Source organism: Clarias gariepinus, chromosome 6, assembly GCF_024256425.1.
Source record: "Clarias gariepinus isolate MV-2021 ecotype Netherlands chromosome 6, CGAR_prim_01v2, whole genome shotgun sequence".
NCBI lineage: Eukaryota > Metazoa > Chordata > Actinopteri > Siluriformes > Clariidae > Clarias > Clarias gariepinus.
Window position 1 is genome coordinate 22,587,845 of NC_071105.1, and position 17,190 is coordinate 22,605,034.

Genomic DNA, 17,190 nt, shown 5'->3' on the forward strand with positions numbered 1-17,190 from the left:
CTGTGGGAAAAACGTGGTTGGTGACAATTTATGATTAGGGTAGCATAATAATGTTTATTTTTCTTAAGTATTAAATATGTATAAGTATTCTGCTTTAGCAGAGTAATGAATTACTAGCATTATTTAATATTTTGCTATTTATAGTTTATATATATATTTTAGACCCAACATGGCTTCGAAACTAACAGTAGAAGATGGACCTACTGTATAATAGATCCAAACCCAACACCACTGGACTTTTGTTCCCTTTGAGTTCATTTGAAGCCATTAGTCTATCAGAATCAGAACAATCGTTGCACTAAAGGAGGAAATCATCTCTGCATGAAACATCACTTCTAATCCATTAAGAAACGTTCGACGTTCTTGTATTCGGCATATACACGAGTTTGAAACCCGAGGCCATCAATTTAAGCGTTTGCGCAAGTAATTTATTCATTTAAATACATTTTACCTATGGGTCCAGACTTTTAGGGCCCTCTGTATATGTGTATAGTTTCACTAAATAATCCTGAGCAGCTGATGTCATTAAAGAGAATCAATAAACACTAACATCTAATGTTATTAGCATCTAAAGCAGACACCTTTAGCTAGTTTTGGCATCACAGCTGATTATGATCATAGCGGGCACGTTCAAGTCGAAACGGGATTTGTGATTACAAGGAATAAGAGAAGAAAAACAACTACTATACTATTTCTCTATATAATACCCTGCTACACTAATGCACTTATGTTAGTGCTTGGGTACTGGAGTCGTGATTGGACTGCCTGCTTCATGTTTAAAACACTGGCCTCCCAGGATCTCCTTACAACATAAGGAAATCTCTTGGAGATTGTGCTTTCCCCTGCAGGAACAGAATGTCTTGGTAAACAAACCGGTATGTTTTTCTTTTATTAAAGGAAAGGAACAATAAAGGTGTATCTGGAAGGGGCCAAGTTTTAACGGTGATGATGAGATGAAGCAGGCGGTCTGATCATACCTCTGGTGTACTGAGAAAACTTTATTCAAGCACTAGTGAAACACTGGGATAAGAGCATTAGCGTAGCAGAGGAGTATATAGAGACATATATAGGTAGTTTCGACTCTCATTACTGTGTTCTCCTGCACAATCCAAAGTCCAGGGTCGACTTGAACACCCTTTTAAACAGTGATGTGTGTATGTGTATGTGTGTGTGTGTTTGTGTGTATGTTTGTGGTGATAAACCTATCACTCTCTTAATCTCTATGAGTCTCTATTGTGCATGTGTGTGCCCATTTCTTTACAGCTATAAAAGAATGAGGCAGTCTTTTGTGAAAACTGTTGCTTTTGATATTCTGCTACTGCATTGCTTTAAGTTGCTTTAACATTAAGTAAAAGCTTCTGTAAAACTAATTCAGGTAAGGATTAGCCTCTGTAGTGGTGTCAAGTGCAAACTAGTGCATATGTGTGTGTGTGTGTGTGTGTGTGTGTGTAAGAGTTGACTGTTGTGCTGCATGCAGTTACTGTAAACGCCTTGGCCTTACTGACACGTGCAGTGGTTAACAGGAGGTGCAAAGAAAAGGTTACACGTCTAAGTTTAGAAGCATGTAAAAGTGCGCGAGAGTCTCATAAGTCAGAACGATGCACGGAATCGGCCTACCTCAACTGACACCAAACACCGTCCAAGTGTTAATAATGACAGAATGATTACGCTTGTCATTACATTAATTTCTTGAAAGATGCTCATTCCAGGACAACACTTCGCCCGATAAAGACGCTCGACAGACTGAGCGAGGAAGTGTGTCGGACTTTTTTCTGTAAGGGGATTAGGAATGGGCAATTCCACCACATATTGGTGGAGTCACTGTATGAGCATAGCCTGAACTTTATACCTTGACTGCTTTGTACATTTCCCGAAAACCTTTTTTATCTAGTGGTTACTGTATTTCTGTAGTACTCATATACTGGAATATTTTAATGTTGCACCAGTAGTTAATCAGATACACTGTGCAAAGGTACATAGGAATATTTGCATTTGTATTTATTTGCACAACCACCAACCACCTGGACAGCTGCGCATTCGTGCAGATGTCTGAGCGGCCAATCGGGTGGCAGCGTCTCGATGCATGCAATCATCCAGATACAGGTCCAGAGTGTCACCTAATGTTAAAATCAATGATCAGAATAGGGGAAATGTGCGATCTTGGTTCTTTTGAATGTGGTACGGGTGCTGGCGTGGGTTGATGGGCTTGTTTAAGTGCTTGAATTAGCAAAATGCTGCATAAAACAAAAAACTTTGGAGATGAGATTTTCTCCCAGTTACATTCTCTATATCCGTGTATGGTATAAAATTAAGGAAGATTGAGAAGGGACTGCAACGTTCATAGCAGTAGCATCCAGATCAGGAGGTCACCAGTTATGTGGCTGGAAACACCTCGGGGATGAAAGTCAGAGGAGAATAGACGGACCGATTTGAGCTGGAGAGAAAACCATGGTGACTCATATAGCCACTCTGTGCATCCGCGGTCTGCAGAAAAGCACTGCTTGTTTGTTTGTTTGTTTGTTTTTCACACTACACTACTACTCAGCAGTTTCTCAAATACTCCAACCGCAACATCCATCCTACGGTCAAGTCACTGAAAACACATTTTCCTCCATCATGATGTTTGACGTGACATTACAGTAACTTGAAGCTCTTGAGCTCTACTGTGTCGGCGTTGCGTCGCTGCCGCCTGATTGGCTGATTAAATAACTGCATGAATAAGCAGGTATAGTTTTTCTACTGACTCATGCATCATTTGAGTGTTTCTTTTTCCCCCCAGTACTCATCTTATTCACAGGTAGGTTAACAGATGACTTCATGGCAATATTTCTCACTAGACCTCTTCCCACCTGTGAGAGACAACAGTCATTTACAGAATCCAAAAAGAGAAATGTACATGGACTGGTTCAAAATATTTACCCACCCCCAATTCTAGTTCGGTGTTTGCAATGAGCAGAAGTGTGTGAGTGTGTGTGTGTGTGTGTGTTTGAAAGGAAGAGATTGATACTGGGCAGACTGGAGGCTCTAATTAGTTGTTGCCACAAGCATCTGTTAATCTTTTACACTTCAATCTTTCTTTAGCTGGCCAAACAAGAGAGAAATACAAGTTGCATGAGACGTGAAGCCTCTGTGCAGTGTGTATACGTGCGTGTGTGTGTGTGTGTGTGTGTGTGTTTGGCACCGAGTGCTGTGTGAATCATTAGATGCTGGATTACTCGGGTTCCCAAACCCAGCCTGCCAACCCTCCCGCCGCTAGTGTTTTCCCAACCCGTCGTCACACATGGCGCGAAGCGGAGGAGATCCCTCACTGTGGGCCGCGCCACGCGTTCCTGCCATAACTCATAGCCTGCTTCAGGACATCATCTCACTCACACACATACACACACACACACACACTTGAGCGGAGTCATCATTTCTTGTGATCAAAATGTCTAGCACTGTCATTACACTGAATTGTCCCTGTTCTTGTCCTTTCTTTCCTTCTGTCTTTGCCTTTCTCATTCTTTCTGCCCTGTCCTGTATGTGCCATTTCAATGTCTCTGTCTTTCTCTGTGTCTCTGTCCCTCCTCTACAGAACAGATACAGTGTAGGAGACCGCGCTAGGCTGTACAGCGGTTTGCCCGTGAGGCCCAACCCTGACGGGAAAAGACTGCCCTCTTCAGGGGTGAGACCCTCCAGCTCTCCCTCTCTTGCTCTCTCTCTCTTTCTCTTTCTGCTGCACCATGTCTCTCTCTTTTCTTTTAGTGCCCTCAGCAGACGGTAAAGCCTGTCTTGCGTGGTTTTGTGGTTAAGAAAGCTGCCAGGCAGAAGGGTCATGTGATTGACTGACAGCCACGACCAAGCGCGTCCCCATGGGGTCACACTTCACACCCACGACAGGCTCCCGAACTCCCCATCCACCCCCTCAACACTTACACACAAACACGCACACACGCACACACACACACACACACACACACCCACATACAGTTTAAATCAGAAATAAAAGATCTCCTGAATATGAATGGCCTGTGAGTGAGCGATGTGAGTGCTGAAGAGAGACTTCATGATAATTCAGCGACACGAGCGAGTGTATACGTCAAAGCCTTCTGCACTTGTTATATCCAGTGTTCTTTTATGCCAGGTTGGTCACCAGGACCTGAACTTTTTGTTTCAGCTTTATCACCGACCATAACGTATTCAAAATGGGGCCCTGGAGAGGAAAAATCTCTCACTCGAGTGGAATTTCTGGTGCCATTTTGGCAAGGTCTTTAGAGCGAGTGCACCTCCATTTTATTAGTGAACAACAATGCATGTGGCTGAGGCCATGCTTTGGCACACACACACAGTCTTTGTTTACAGAGTAGCCAGTATAAATACAAATCCTTTTTTTTTTTTTTTCTACCTGACCTAAAAGCCCTGGACATTTCCATCTGTCTCTTTCTCTCTCCGCACACACACTTTTTCTCTCTCTGTCACTCTGTCACTCTCTTGCATGCACTCACTCACACTTTTTGCTCCAACTGAATTCATTCACAAACTCTCCCCCACACACACACACACACACACACACACACACTAACGACTATTCTTAATCACTCAGAAAAGTTAAAAAGTTCACTTTTCACTTCCCGGTTCCCCTAAACAGACAGCTTAACCTAACAAAAAACAGCTAATTGGAACAAAAAAAGAGAATAAAATGTGAAGCCAGCAAGATCTTTCAGAGTGTTATGAATTTATCTGCATGTCGTACATACAGTATAGGCGAACAGACAATAGGAATAAAGAATTCCTTTTTTTTTTTTCTTCCCCCGAAAGACTTTTTTTTTTTTTTTTCAGGACTATCAGAGCTTTCTGAATTATCTTTTCAGTCCTCTGTTGGAGCCGAGTCCCGCCAAAGCGACTTTGTGGGTGGCTTCTTTTTCTGTAATTATAAAAGAGATGGTATTGATGTTTCAGGCGCCTTCTTAAATCATTTATCAGCAGGAGAGTGCTAACAGAGCACTTCCTCCGAGCCCACCACTCCGCACCGTGGCTATCGGTCATACGCTATCTCAAGCCAATATTGTAAATGCAATCTGCGGCACGATACGACACAAATCATTCCAATGAGCAGAGTGTGTGTGTGTGTGTGTGTGTGTGTGTGTGCATGTCAAAGGTGTTAGAACTGTGTATTCGAATAAAGTGGATTCTTTTTATCTATTAAGTTGAAGTTAATTTTGTCTTAGATGTCTATTTTCTCTCTCTCTCTCTCTCTCTCTCTATCATCACTTCATGGCAGTCTTGGAGGAACAATCTAAATAAAGTTTCCGGCACGCGCATTTGCATATGAATGTGTTTTGAAATTATCTCCCTTTTATCAAACATCTCCTCTTCCTTCTTTTAAGAAGTCTAACCAAAGCGGCACATGGTTCAGCACAGAGCAACCACTTAAGCAGCTTTTAAAGGAAATGTGTCTCTTTTTTTTGTAGTTTTTTTCCACTCCGTGTCAGGTGTTGTGGTGGAGTAGAGGGGAGCTAAGGGGAGCCGAGGGGAGGAGTGTGAGCTTTAAGGCCTTTGTTCCGTATCTGTACATCACTCCACACGGGCTTCAGTTAAATATGGGTTCAGCTGAACATCCGCTCCTTTGCCAAAATAACCCTCTCCTGCACGTCCCACCCGCTCATCTGTTCACCTTTGTGTGCGACACACACACACACACACACACATGCATACATACACATACACATAGAGATACACAGCCTCTTGCAGAAGCATGCACAGAAACTGAGTTCATTCCATTATTTTATTTCTCAGAACTCTGCTTTCCTCTGTCTTTTTTTTGTGTGTGTGTGTTGTTGTAGTAAAGGGCACAACCTAATGCTGCATGCTATCTCTATAGCAACTCAACAGTGGCCTTATCCTGAGGCACAAACTTCAACAAGCAAACTGATGACAAGTTCTGAGCCAACAACATACAAATATTAGATTTCTGGAATATACACATCTAGGCTCGCATTTTATAACCTCAAATTCACTCCTGAATGCTGTCATGTGACATTTCATTTCTCTGGATATATTTAGGCAATTATCACACCTGAGGTCGTGCACAGCTGTGTTATCTATACCCGCATCAGAGCCGTGCCGATATTCAGCACAACAGCACGACCTCAAGTTTGATATGACGTTTTTTGCAACAACTCTACAAAAAATTTTTTTATCAACAGATAGTAATTTGTTTGCTTTATTTAAGCAGTTATTTTGGCCAGTTAGCAACCGATATAGAGTAAAGGTGTAGAAAATAGAGTGTAAAATTCCTTGTTCCAGAGATCAAGTAGTGCCTTATATCAGGGGTTAAAGAAGGATTTGAGATAAAAAAAAAATGTTTTTTTGTTCAATTCAAAGCTTTACACAATCAAAAGTATTATTTACGTTTGTATGAAATGTGAATGTGTATGAATCAAAATGATAAGATTGTCCCTGATAAGCAAGCCGAGGACGACGGCGACAGTGGCAAGGAAAAACTCCCTGAGATGAAGGAACCAGACTCACCAGGGAACCCATCCTCATCTGGGTGAAACGGATAGCAGGAATTGATCTGCATCATACTGTGTGAGACTGGAAGTCCAGTATAACAGGAGATGTGTAAAGTTAAAATGGAGTCCAGTTCGTTCTTGGAGGCTCGGGTAGTCTTGTGTTAGAAGCTAGTTAGCTCTGTAACTCTGAAGCGAGTACTAAGGAGACAAAGAGTTGGTAAACCTGCTAAAATAGGGTCTGTGACTGGGTTTTGGCAGGCGGCTGCTCTCCCCTCTCTTCAGTACCGCAGACCATACCGACCTACTCTACTACCCACCAGTGTAATTAAAGATTATTAGAGCACCTATGATGTGGAGTGACACATATACTTAAAAATCTTTGTGCTGTTATTGCACTATTATCAGCACTCATGGAATGCCTCTCGTCCTATCAGATTCCTCGAGTCACAATGCTTATATCATGTGCGATATGTAGCGATGTCCTGCACTCATATGTTAGCTGATTGAAGTCCCTAATTCTGATACAGCAGTGAAAATAATCAGACATCAGCTTTGAGGCTCGCTATATTAAAAATGCATTAGAATAAACAGAATGCTGTTCTTTGTTTTTAATAATGATCATTCCGCCATTATGTAGTCGTGTCCAAAAATTGTACCGGGCACTGTCTGGTGCATTCCCACACTGCAGGACGTTTGTGTCCAACAGAAGAAATCCCTAATGATATGATATTTGATATTTGTAGGAAATAGTCAGCAGGGCACCGTCTGGGGTCGAGCCAAAGAGTATCAGGAATTAAAATTTGAATATATTGCCATGTGATTTTATGACGATCTATAAAGGGAAATGAAATTCACTCGAGTTGTTAGTGCTGACCTGGTCTCCCGTCCCAGGACAATTTTTAAGGTTTATGATACAATCAAGATGAATTATTGATATCTGCAACCAGTTTGCACCCCCACCCCGCGTACTGTTTCAGACTTTTTCCCTCTGCACATGCACGCATTAACTTGAGTATTAAAGGCTTTTAGTTGTGTATTAAAGGCTTTCTGTGCTGATTGCTTCTGTATTGAGACGCAGTTAGAGCTGGAATCATGCAAGGTAAAGAGTTAGCATCGACTACAGAAACGCAGAGTGGATTTAGCAAAGGTTGGTGCACTACATTGAAATGGCATGCTCAGGAACAACAACCCTGTCAGATAAGGCTTCCGACAGTGACCTCTCGGTTGTATATTTTCTTCCACTGACTCTGTGTAGCCAGCTTTTCCCGTGCTCCACATGATCTCAAATACTGTACTTATGCTTTTGTTGATCGTCTGTAAATTCAGCAGGCACCTTAGATAGGTGTTCCTTTTTCTACACTGAAGTGCAGATGTCCATTAGGCGTCTCAGGGGCAGGTGGCAGGCAATCATTCATAGTTCTGTACATTTTAAGTCAGAATGAAATCCTATTTATCTCTTTTGAGCCACCAGTTACACAGTTATACTTATAACATGATCTCCATCTTCAGTGCTGCGATTGTTCTGAGCTGATTCTGATAGACTGCTGACTTCAGATGAGCCCAAAGGAAAAAGTCAAGTGTTAAGTCTGATTCTATTTGATCTTTTCTTGTTAGTTTTGAAGAAGTCTCGAGTCTAAAATGAAAAGAAAAATGTTACATTTTATATAAAATTTTGAGAAACATTCTTTGTGATAAATCGTGCTTTATACATGATTTTTAGATGTTGCCCAGTTTACTGTAGCTTCTGTAATATAATTGCATCTTGTGGAATAAAAAGAAAACTGCAGCAAGTGCTAAGGGCTGCTGGGGGAGCGATCACTAAACATTTATTCAATTAAGAGAGGAGATGGTGAATGACAGGCATGCCAGAGTCATGCCTTTTCTTTCTTCTTTTTAAACCTCAAATTGGCCTGGTTTAAGATATTGCATGCGTGCCAAGATCTCGCGTTATAAGTAATTGGAATTAAATCCACTATATTTCTGCAGAGTAAGACAAACAGTAAGTGTAGACAGCATATCTATTATGTATCATTTCTACTTTATAAGAATTATTGCTTTGATGGGATTATGGCCTGGATATCATCGCACTCACTCGTTTTCTATGGCGCTTATCATGTACAGAGTCGTGGGAGACCTGGAGCCGATCCCAGGGGACAGTCCATCGCAAGACACCACCAGCATGCGCACTCACACACTCCTTCACACACTAATCAGTGACCTGATGACCTAAAAGCAGTGACCTTATTTGTCATGATCCCATAAAATACAGTAATAAGATTAAAATCTGCCTTTCTCACTACCCAAACTTTAAGCCTAGTATCAGGTTTTAAACCCATCTTCTCACTAGAGGCGGGCAACACATTCGCTGGCTGCTACACTGTACAACGGATGACTTTATGCTGACGATTCTCAACCGTCTATTACTGGGGTACTCAAACAATTCACTGGATAGTAGCCTGTAGCACAAGTCAAGTGTGGTAACCTCTTGACTTTCGTGGTTATTAGCGTCCACTTGCTCTGCCAGATCTAAGGTCAGGAGCCAGTGCTGTCTTCTGCTGTCTGCTTTTACAGAGATACATCAGTGGGGATGCTGCACTTCATGTATTCTGCACACATGCAACATGGCCGTATTATATTGCTTTCAACTTGAGTGACAGGGAGTGGATGCAACAGTCTCTTAATTAATTAGTTCATTCATTCATTTATTTATTTGTTTAGGGATATTATTATTATTAGACGTGTTTTGGACATTCTGGAAAATAAGATGTGGGTGAGATGGGGGGATGGGTTGTACAAACTTTCAGTTTAGAATTAACCAACAAACTAACAGGTGCTTCTCTCTTGGTCTGAGAGTTCCTTATCTAATGCTAGCAGGGTCTTCTGTTTTGTGGCCACAATGTATGTATGTATGTATGTATGTGTGTGTATGTGTGTGTGTGTGTGTGTGTGTGTGTGTGTGGCAGGACAGCACCTCTTGTTCAGTTTCCATGTTGCCCCGATACCATCAAACCAAACATCTGCTCTTCTTACCTGTGTTTTCTGCTCATGCTGCCCTTCCCCCCCCCCCCCCCCGCATGCCCAGCCCCCCCCCCCCCTTAACCCCCCCCCCACCCTTCCAGACATGCTTCTCATATTCACATTGAAACCCCTCCCCCATCTTCTCCTCTCCTCTCTTTTCCTCTCCTCTCTGTCTGATTTGGAAGGCTTGCATAGTCAATTGCGTTAGAGTTTGAGAGATGGAGTGAGTCGGAGTTGCCATATTTTTGTGTAATATTAATATTTCATAAGCGCCATTCTAGGCTGCAGATCTAAGAGAGAAGGAGCCTATTAGATTCTGCAGCGCTAGGACATTATTCAGCCTGCGCAGAGGATCCAGAAGCACGAGCGACTGTCATTACAGCTACTGCTCTTTATTTTTATCCTGATTGAGGTCGAAAAAAAAAAAAAAAAAGAGGAAATGATGAATACAGTACTGGCAGCCTTACGGTTGTTTGATGTGTGCAGTTGAAGTTTGCCTCTTGAGTGCATGTGTGTGTGTCTGAGTGTGTGTGTGTCAGCCACCAGATTGGCACGTGCATACCAGGAGGCTTGTAGTAAATTAAGGAGGTCCCCAGGTGTAATATAAAGAAGAACAAATTGATATTAGAACCCGGGTTTAACGCACAATAGACAAATTAATTGGAAAAGAAAAAGATGTAAAGGCAGGAAAAAAAAAAGTGGACAGTGAATTTTTTTGTCTCTTAGCATCTTATCTCATCCAAACGAAATAGATATATGCGTTACCGATCATTAGCATTTGTGGGAAGACAAACACATATACCAGTAAATACACAAAACACAGACATGTATAACAAATTCACAAGTGCACACACTAATGCATGATGTGCAAATGTATTAATGTAGTCTCTCAGCTTTCTCTGAAATTCAAATGAATTGGAGGGGGCTATCATCTCCCTCTCTCTCACTCTGTGTGTGTGTGTGTGTGAGGGTGTGTGTGTACGCTTCTCTCTTTCTGAAATAAACTGTCATCTATCTATTAGTGTACCGTAAATATTACATGAGCATTGGATCTCGATGGCTTTGGCATGATACCTAATGTTTGTGCGCTGGTGTGTATGTGTGTGCGTTCAGAGAAAGAAGAGAGTATTATTTTATTTCAGCATTGCTTGTTTACTGCTACTGTTCCTGACCTACTTCCATCCTTCCCTAGTCAGCGTAGCAGACTCGGATCTGCCCCTGTCTCAAACGGCCGTCCCTACAGTACAATTACCACGTAAAAAGGAACCCGAACGGAGATGTTTGTACTAAATAACACATGTGTAATTAAGACCTAATGAGCTCTTGTCACGACGGAATGTGCAATTAGACTGGTAATAGAAAATCTCGGCACAGTGTGCGGCGACAGCGGCGCGGAGAGAGAGAGAGAGAGAGAAGAAAAGAGAATAGCAGGAGAAGAGCGAGGGTGAGAGAAAGAAAGTGGGAGACGAAAGCGGGAGATGAAAGTGATTGCAGAAACATGATGTGTGAGAGAGACCAGAGGTTGCGAGAGGAATATTCGCTTATGGAAAGCATGATCGCTTCATTAATGCGTCCCAGTCATAGAAGAATCCTCTAACAGACCCAGCAGGGGCCTAAAAGCCCAGGTCACCCTTCATTTTTTTTTTTTTTTTTTGTCATTTAGCATTTTTTTTTTTATATATATAAACATATTTTGCGGCACGTTCGTTTAAACATCTGAAATGAAAAGCTGATCATGTCTGCTGGAATGGAAACTAATATAAACTCATGATAGCTACTCCAACCGTGATGCATTTCCTCCTGCAGAGTCGTATTCGATGACGTTCGCCTCCGTCGAACCCGAGTTTATCGAACCAGGCCTCGGTGCTGGCCTGACTCCCTCAGTGTTCCAGCTGAGGAATCTCAGCCATTCGTACAATAGGATGGAGTTTAATGTGACATTATCATCGGTTCGCATATCGGCAAGTTGTTTGTGCGGCACGTTCCGTTATTTATGCACATTATGCAAGGTAGGAGCGAGATAAAAGCCATACTTCCCTGGTGGGCAAAAGTCACCCAGGTAATAGAGAAAGCAAAAGAAGTTTGTGGAGGGAAGTTAGAAGTCTGCGAGAAATGATGACATACGTGTGTGTGTGTGTGTGTGTGTACATGTACATGTACGTGGAAAAGAAATGCTTTGCTCAAAGAAAGGGATTGATGCTCCAGGCTTCTTGTCGCGTCCTTATGAAAAGCAACTGTTCTGTCTGAAGTCTCTCTCTCGCGCGCACACACACACTTTCTTTCTCTCGCTATATGAAATGGTTTGACATTTCTTGTCCTTATGATCTAATGTATGCAGCAGCTCTAATCTAATGGTAGCAGTTGACAAAGCTTTTACAAACACCCTTTCTCTCGCCCTCACACACACACACACACACACGCACACACACAGCATCAAGACATTTCGAAAATGACTTTTTCATTTCACAGAAAAACAAGCACGTCATGCCAGGATTGTAGATTTCCTAGACTTTCAAGAAGGTCGCCATTTTGAGGGGGAAAACAGCTACTTCCTCGATACTGTGACAAAACAGTCAAGGCCAGTTAATTCCAACATGCGTTAAAAAGTGAAAAGGTGCGGTTAATCATGCACATACAGGAACATGGTAGAGTAGATGCTGGTGTAAAACCTGCTAGTGGAAAGACGTTACAGTAGGTAGTGTGAGTGTTTGAGGCGTCATGGTGTCGTGGAGGAAACTGTAAAAACCATGGCACTTCATATCCGCCAGTCATTATTAACGTCGCGGCTGTTGACGATTAGCTAAAGGGGAGCCGTGCATCCGATGCAGCCTCCTGAACCGGCAGGTTTACAAGGTGTTTGCGTGATTATTTATCGCCGAGTAGAGTCGTGCCGCGCGCCCCGCGTCTGGCTACGTTACGTTCCAGCGTCTGCGGCATAAGCGATGCCCTGCGGTGGCTCCGGTGTCGGCACTCCGCGTGTAATCACTTGTTCCTGAAATTAGATTTCAGTACGTCGCTCCTTGAAATCTCTTCGCACTTTATAAACCTAGTTAACTCGCGGCTTTGTTTTTTTTTTGTCCCCTCTCACTCAGCGCACGAGCCGAATCGGGGAAACCGAGCGATGAATGAGACGCCGTGAGTGTCATATCCAAACACTGAGGACTAATTAAGACCAGCAGACGATGGCGAATGGTTCTCCAGCGGTTGACTTGATTGCTTGCGCGTACACACATGCGCGCACACGCACTGACTGTAGAAGAGAGTGGAATTTGTGTAGGTGTCTCCGTTTGGATACATTTACATGTTAATTAGGGAGGCAGTTCAGCTGTTCTGGCTCATTTGTTCAGGCTTTAATCCATAAAGAAACAATGATCCTTCTCCCCAGCAGAGACGTGTGTGTGTGTGTGTGTGTGTGCTGGTAAAAAGAAATGACGGTTTTGACATTGTAGAGACTTTTGTCTTCGAAAAGATCTCGTTTTTGTTATTTAGGTGTGAGTCAAAGACAAAAAAATAGGTCGCAATACCTCATAAAGAGAGCAGTGTGTGTGTGTGTGTGTGTGTGTGAGCTGAACTCTTCTGCCTAAATACACCTGTGGTATAACCAAACTATCATTGTTGCTTTTAGCTTGAAACAAAATGCAACAAGCAGACACACACACAAACACACGTGCGTGCACACACACACACACACACACACACACACACACACAGAGGATAGATGGATTTTGGATGGCTGCCTCGCTCTATCAGTTGTTTGAATGGCACATCATTAGGCATACCGCAAACGCACAGCGAGGTGTCAAATCCTTAGTGAAAGAGAGAGAGAGAGAGAGAGAGAGGGAGAGAGGGAGGTTGCTCTAATTTGGAACACTAAATTTAACCCAGCATGACCATACCTACTCTTATATACAGCATCTTATATACAGCATCTTATATAGTCGGGAGTGTGTATACACACACACACACACAACTTTATGTAGTAGGTGTGGGGTAGCCATCTTGTTGTCGGTGTTGCACTCAGTGTCACGGTGGGGAGTGTTTCTAAGCCACCTCGTGAAACCCAGCTGTCACAGTCACTGAGAGTTAACACACACGTAGACACATATACACACAGTCCCAGACACACACTCACACACAGACTGATACACACTGGCCACGGTGCTGCTGTGTGTCATACAGAGATGTACCGCATGAGTAAAACACTCTACCCTGGCAGCTGGAGTCTCAGCTGATGCCCACACATGCATGTACTGTACACACACACACACACACACACACACACACACACACGTGTGTATATATATATACACACACATTTCCTACAAATTTCTTTGTTTTATACTAATGATGTTGGAAATAAAGTTTTCCGTAGGTTCCCTGTGTGTTATTCTAGCACTCTCAGAGATGAAGAGTAGCTTTGAGTATAAGGACGAGACAAGCGTTATATACAGTATACATACGTACACTCAGCTCCGGGGGAAAGACTGCTGAAAGGAAGAGTTTATTGAAAGAAAAATATCTTTAGGTGCAAATATTACAGAACACCACCTACGCATTATACAATATGTATAATAAATATGAAGTTTTAACGAAAGACCTCAATTATTGCAACATCTGTGCACGTGAACTACCGTGCATGCAAACTTCGATTTTATTTTAAGTCACCTTAGTGTTCAGGAACTCTTAAGCGGTCATCCATGACTTCCTGTTTCGTTGTGGTAGAAATATGAGGTGACACACAGGCCATATTTACTGAGTCATACAGTACCTTATTATGGGGAAGCTGAGAAAGTACACTAATGTGCACACAAATGTGTGTTCACTTTCATTGTGCAATGAATATAAACATCTGTAAATAAACATCTGCTGGTCAGTGATTAAAAATCCAGCATCGCGTACGTGGCTTGGCTTGGAGTTTGCATGTTCTCCCCATGCTTGGTGGGTTTCCTCCGGGTACTCCGGTTTCCTCCCAAAGACATGCAGATTAGCCTAATTGGCGTTCCCAAATTGCCTGTATTGTGTCAATGTGTGTGCCCTGAGATGGATGGGCACCCTGACCAGTAAAGGGTGCACCCGCCTCGTGCCCTAAGCCTCCTGGGATAGGCTCCAGGCCTTCCGCGATCCTGAATACAGGATAATGCAGAATAGTCGATGAGAGGGTACATGGCTTCATGGCATACTACAAGATTTTTACATACTAATCTGGCTGCCTCTGCTAAGAAGTTCCAACAGGGTCATAATTGGATGCGTGTGGTGCCGTGATCCCAAACATGCACGCTTTTCCCTCGATGACCCTCCCGGTGTCCTGACCTTGGACCCGAGCGCGGAGCCGAGCCGTGTGCCGATCAGGAGAATACATAAGCGTTTCCGGATCGAGCAGCCATCTCAGATTTCCCTGCTCTGTTGTCTCTAATCTCATCAAGCTTTATAGCAGAAGAGTCTGTGTTGTGTCTTATGTTGGCAGAGGCGAAGTTACACAAAGTACTGAGTGCACTGGAATGAATGTACTCTGTTTAAAGGTTTGATTTCTCTCAAGTGTGAGATAAAAGCTAATAAACCACGTAAAAACTTTTTTCTTTCGTAAAGGATTTAATAAAGGTGCCAGTATTTCTGAAGTTTGCTGTAAGCCTCACGCACAAACAGGGAAGCAGCTTTAGTATTAGAGAATGTACACACACACACACCGGAGTGTATAGTGTGTGGGTAGACAGACGGAGTCAGAGGCGGCTGCTGGAGCGGGTGGCAGTGCCGAAGGCCGTTCTGCCCTTTTGGCTGCGTTATATGTGTGTGTGTGTGTTTGTGTGACATGTGACATGTGTGTCTGTGTGTCTGCGAGCATATGACAGTAAGATCTGGCTGTATAATTATGACTTTCACGTTCTTCACCCCTCCCCACCCTCGTGACACGTGTCCATGTGCATCCATACCCCTGACTGGCCTAATTACCCCTCAGCTAATGAACTGTAATTAATGAACTGAGAAAGTTAGTCTCTCTCTCTCTCTCTCTCTCTCTCTGTGTGTTTTATGTTTGTCTCATGTCTGTGATTTATGCCTTTTTCTGTCCTATATGGCATTTTTTTTCCGATTAGGTCTAATTTTACGGCAAACATAAACTAACTCTCTCTCTCCCCCTCTCTCTCTCTCTTTTTCCACAGTTTGATGGTGAAAACATGTACATGAATGAAAATAACCAAGAGTTCCTTTCCCCAAGTCAGGTAAGAGTCCGTTCCTGTCCTGATCAAGCAACATGTAGGCCGTGCACTTGAATTTATATTGTGATGAATAATTCTGAATCAGTTTTCTAAAAAATCAATGAATCCATTTTTTCCAGTGACAAGGACACACACACACACACACACACACACACACAGCTGTGAGGAACATGTCGTAGGCCATATGGTAGTGTTTGTGTTTGTGGATTTGCTGATTGCGTTGTGTGCCTTTTCTCCCTATTAAGCAAACAGAAGCAGATAAACAGACAGAGCAATCCCTCACTCCTCTTATCCTGTCTCATCACTCCATCATAGGATATGTCACTCTGCACGACCTTTATCAGCCGCACCTACATAAAGTAAAAAGACTATTACTGTACAATAGTTTATATTAGATTACATACATAGACACACATACACACGACATGACTTTATCTACAAAACAGCTTTCATACTTTCGCTTATTCAACTGCTCTCTGCAAAGCAGTGCATTATGGGTAGGTTTCCAAACCTGTGTATTTGCTGCTATCTGTATAAGTGTGATTATATGTAGTGTATAAATGGCACACACTTTTGAACGGTAAGTAATAATCTGTTTTAATTCTCTATATTCATCTTAAAATTCTAAGGTCTAGTTTATACTTTTCTGTGTGTGTCAACACGTCACAGTAAATAGATTATTTTAGAGTTTTAAGTATTTTAAAGATACTATTTGTATCACGTGTTTTAACAAAATTTTGTTTAAAAGAATGAGACTTGACATTGACATTTGTGGTTGATGTGCAGTCATGTATTGTAATGTTAAAGTTAGGTACAAGCCCAAGAGTTGACTATTTAAAGTGCAATCATGATACAAAAGAAAATATCAGATCATGTCATAGTGCACATTATACATGTATGTACGTATGCTGCAAAAATTCCAGCAGCTTCAGTGTAAAACCCCTGTGTGACAGTTACGGTGTCCGTCCTCATAGTTGCATGTCGTGCGTCACATGAGCGTGTCCACTAGGAGGCAGAGTCTGGGATTTCACTGCAAAATGCCTGAAGAAGAAGAAGTGAATAATTATATTTTGATATAACTATATAACTCGCCTCCACAGTCTTAAACACAGATATCTTAATTAATTATCAAGATGTAACATTTGAACAGTAGAAAATAATTAAGGTTAGTTTTTTTTTTTTTATATTTTGTATTTGGTTCAATGGTGGGATGATGATAATAGTCAATCAGTCGTTAATATATGGCAATCAATTTGAATCGTTAAGAATTCCTAGAACATGCAATGTTGCATGTTTTTTCTGCACATCTGTGCAACTGCTGTGTAGCAGAAAAATGCATGCAAAGAACATGTGTGCATATAATGGTGATGACTTCACATGCTCACCACATGGGTGTGTAAAATGGAGGATGACATATCTCAAATTGATCTGTTGTACAATTTTCCTGAGAAGAAAAGGCTGCTCCT

The 17,190-nt window shown here is 42.2% G+C and overlaps 1 protein-coding gene across 6 annotated transcripts in view; it reads left to right on the plus strand.

Moving 5' to 3' along the window:
• The window catches only part of tox2 (TOX high mobility group box family member 2), a 104,108-nt gene that overhangs the window by 37,782 nt on the left and 49,136 nt on the right, over positions 1 to 17,190 (plus strand). For 4 of the 6 annotated variants that reach the window (XM_053498420.1, XM_053498421.1, XM_053498424.1 and 1 more), the window contains exons 2-3: positions 3,575 to 3,664; positions 15,668 to 15,727. In XM_053498420.1, the coding sequence (XP_053354395.1) occupies positions 3,575 to 3,664; positions 15,668 to 15,727 (150 nt within the window). The remainder of the gene's footprint in view (positions 1 to 3,574; positions 3,665 to 15,667; positions 15,728 to 17,190) is intronic. The other 2 variants (XM_053498422.1, XM_053498423.1) reach the window with 1 other exon arrangement.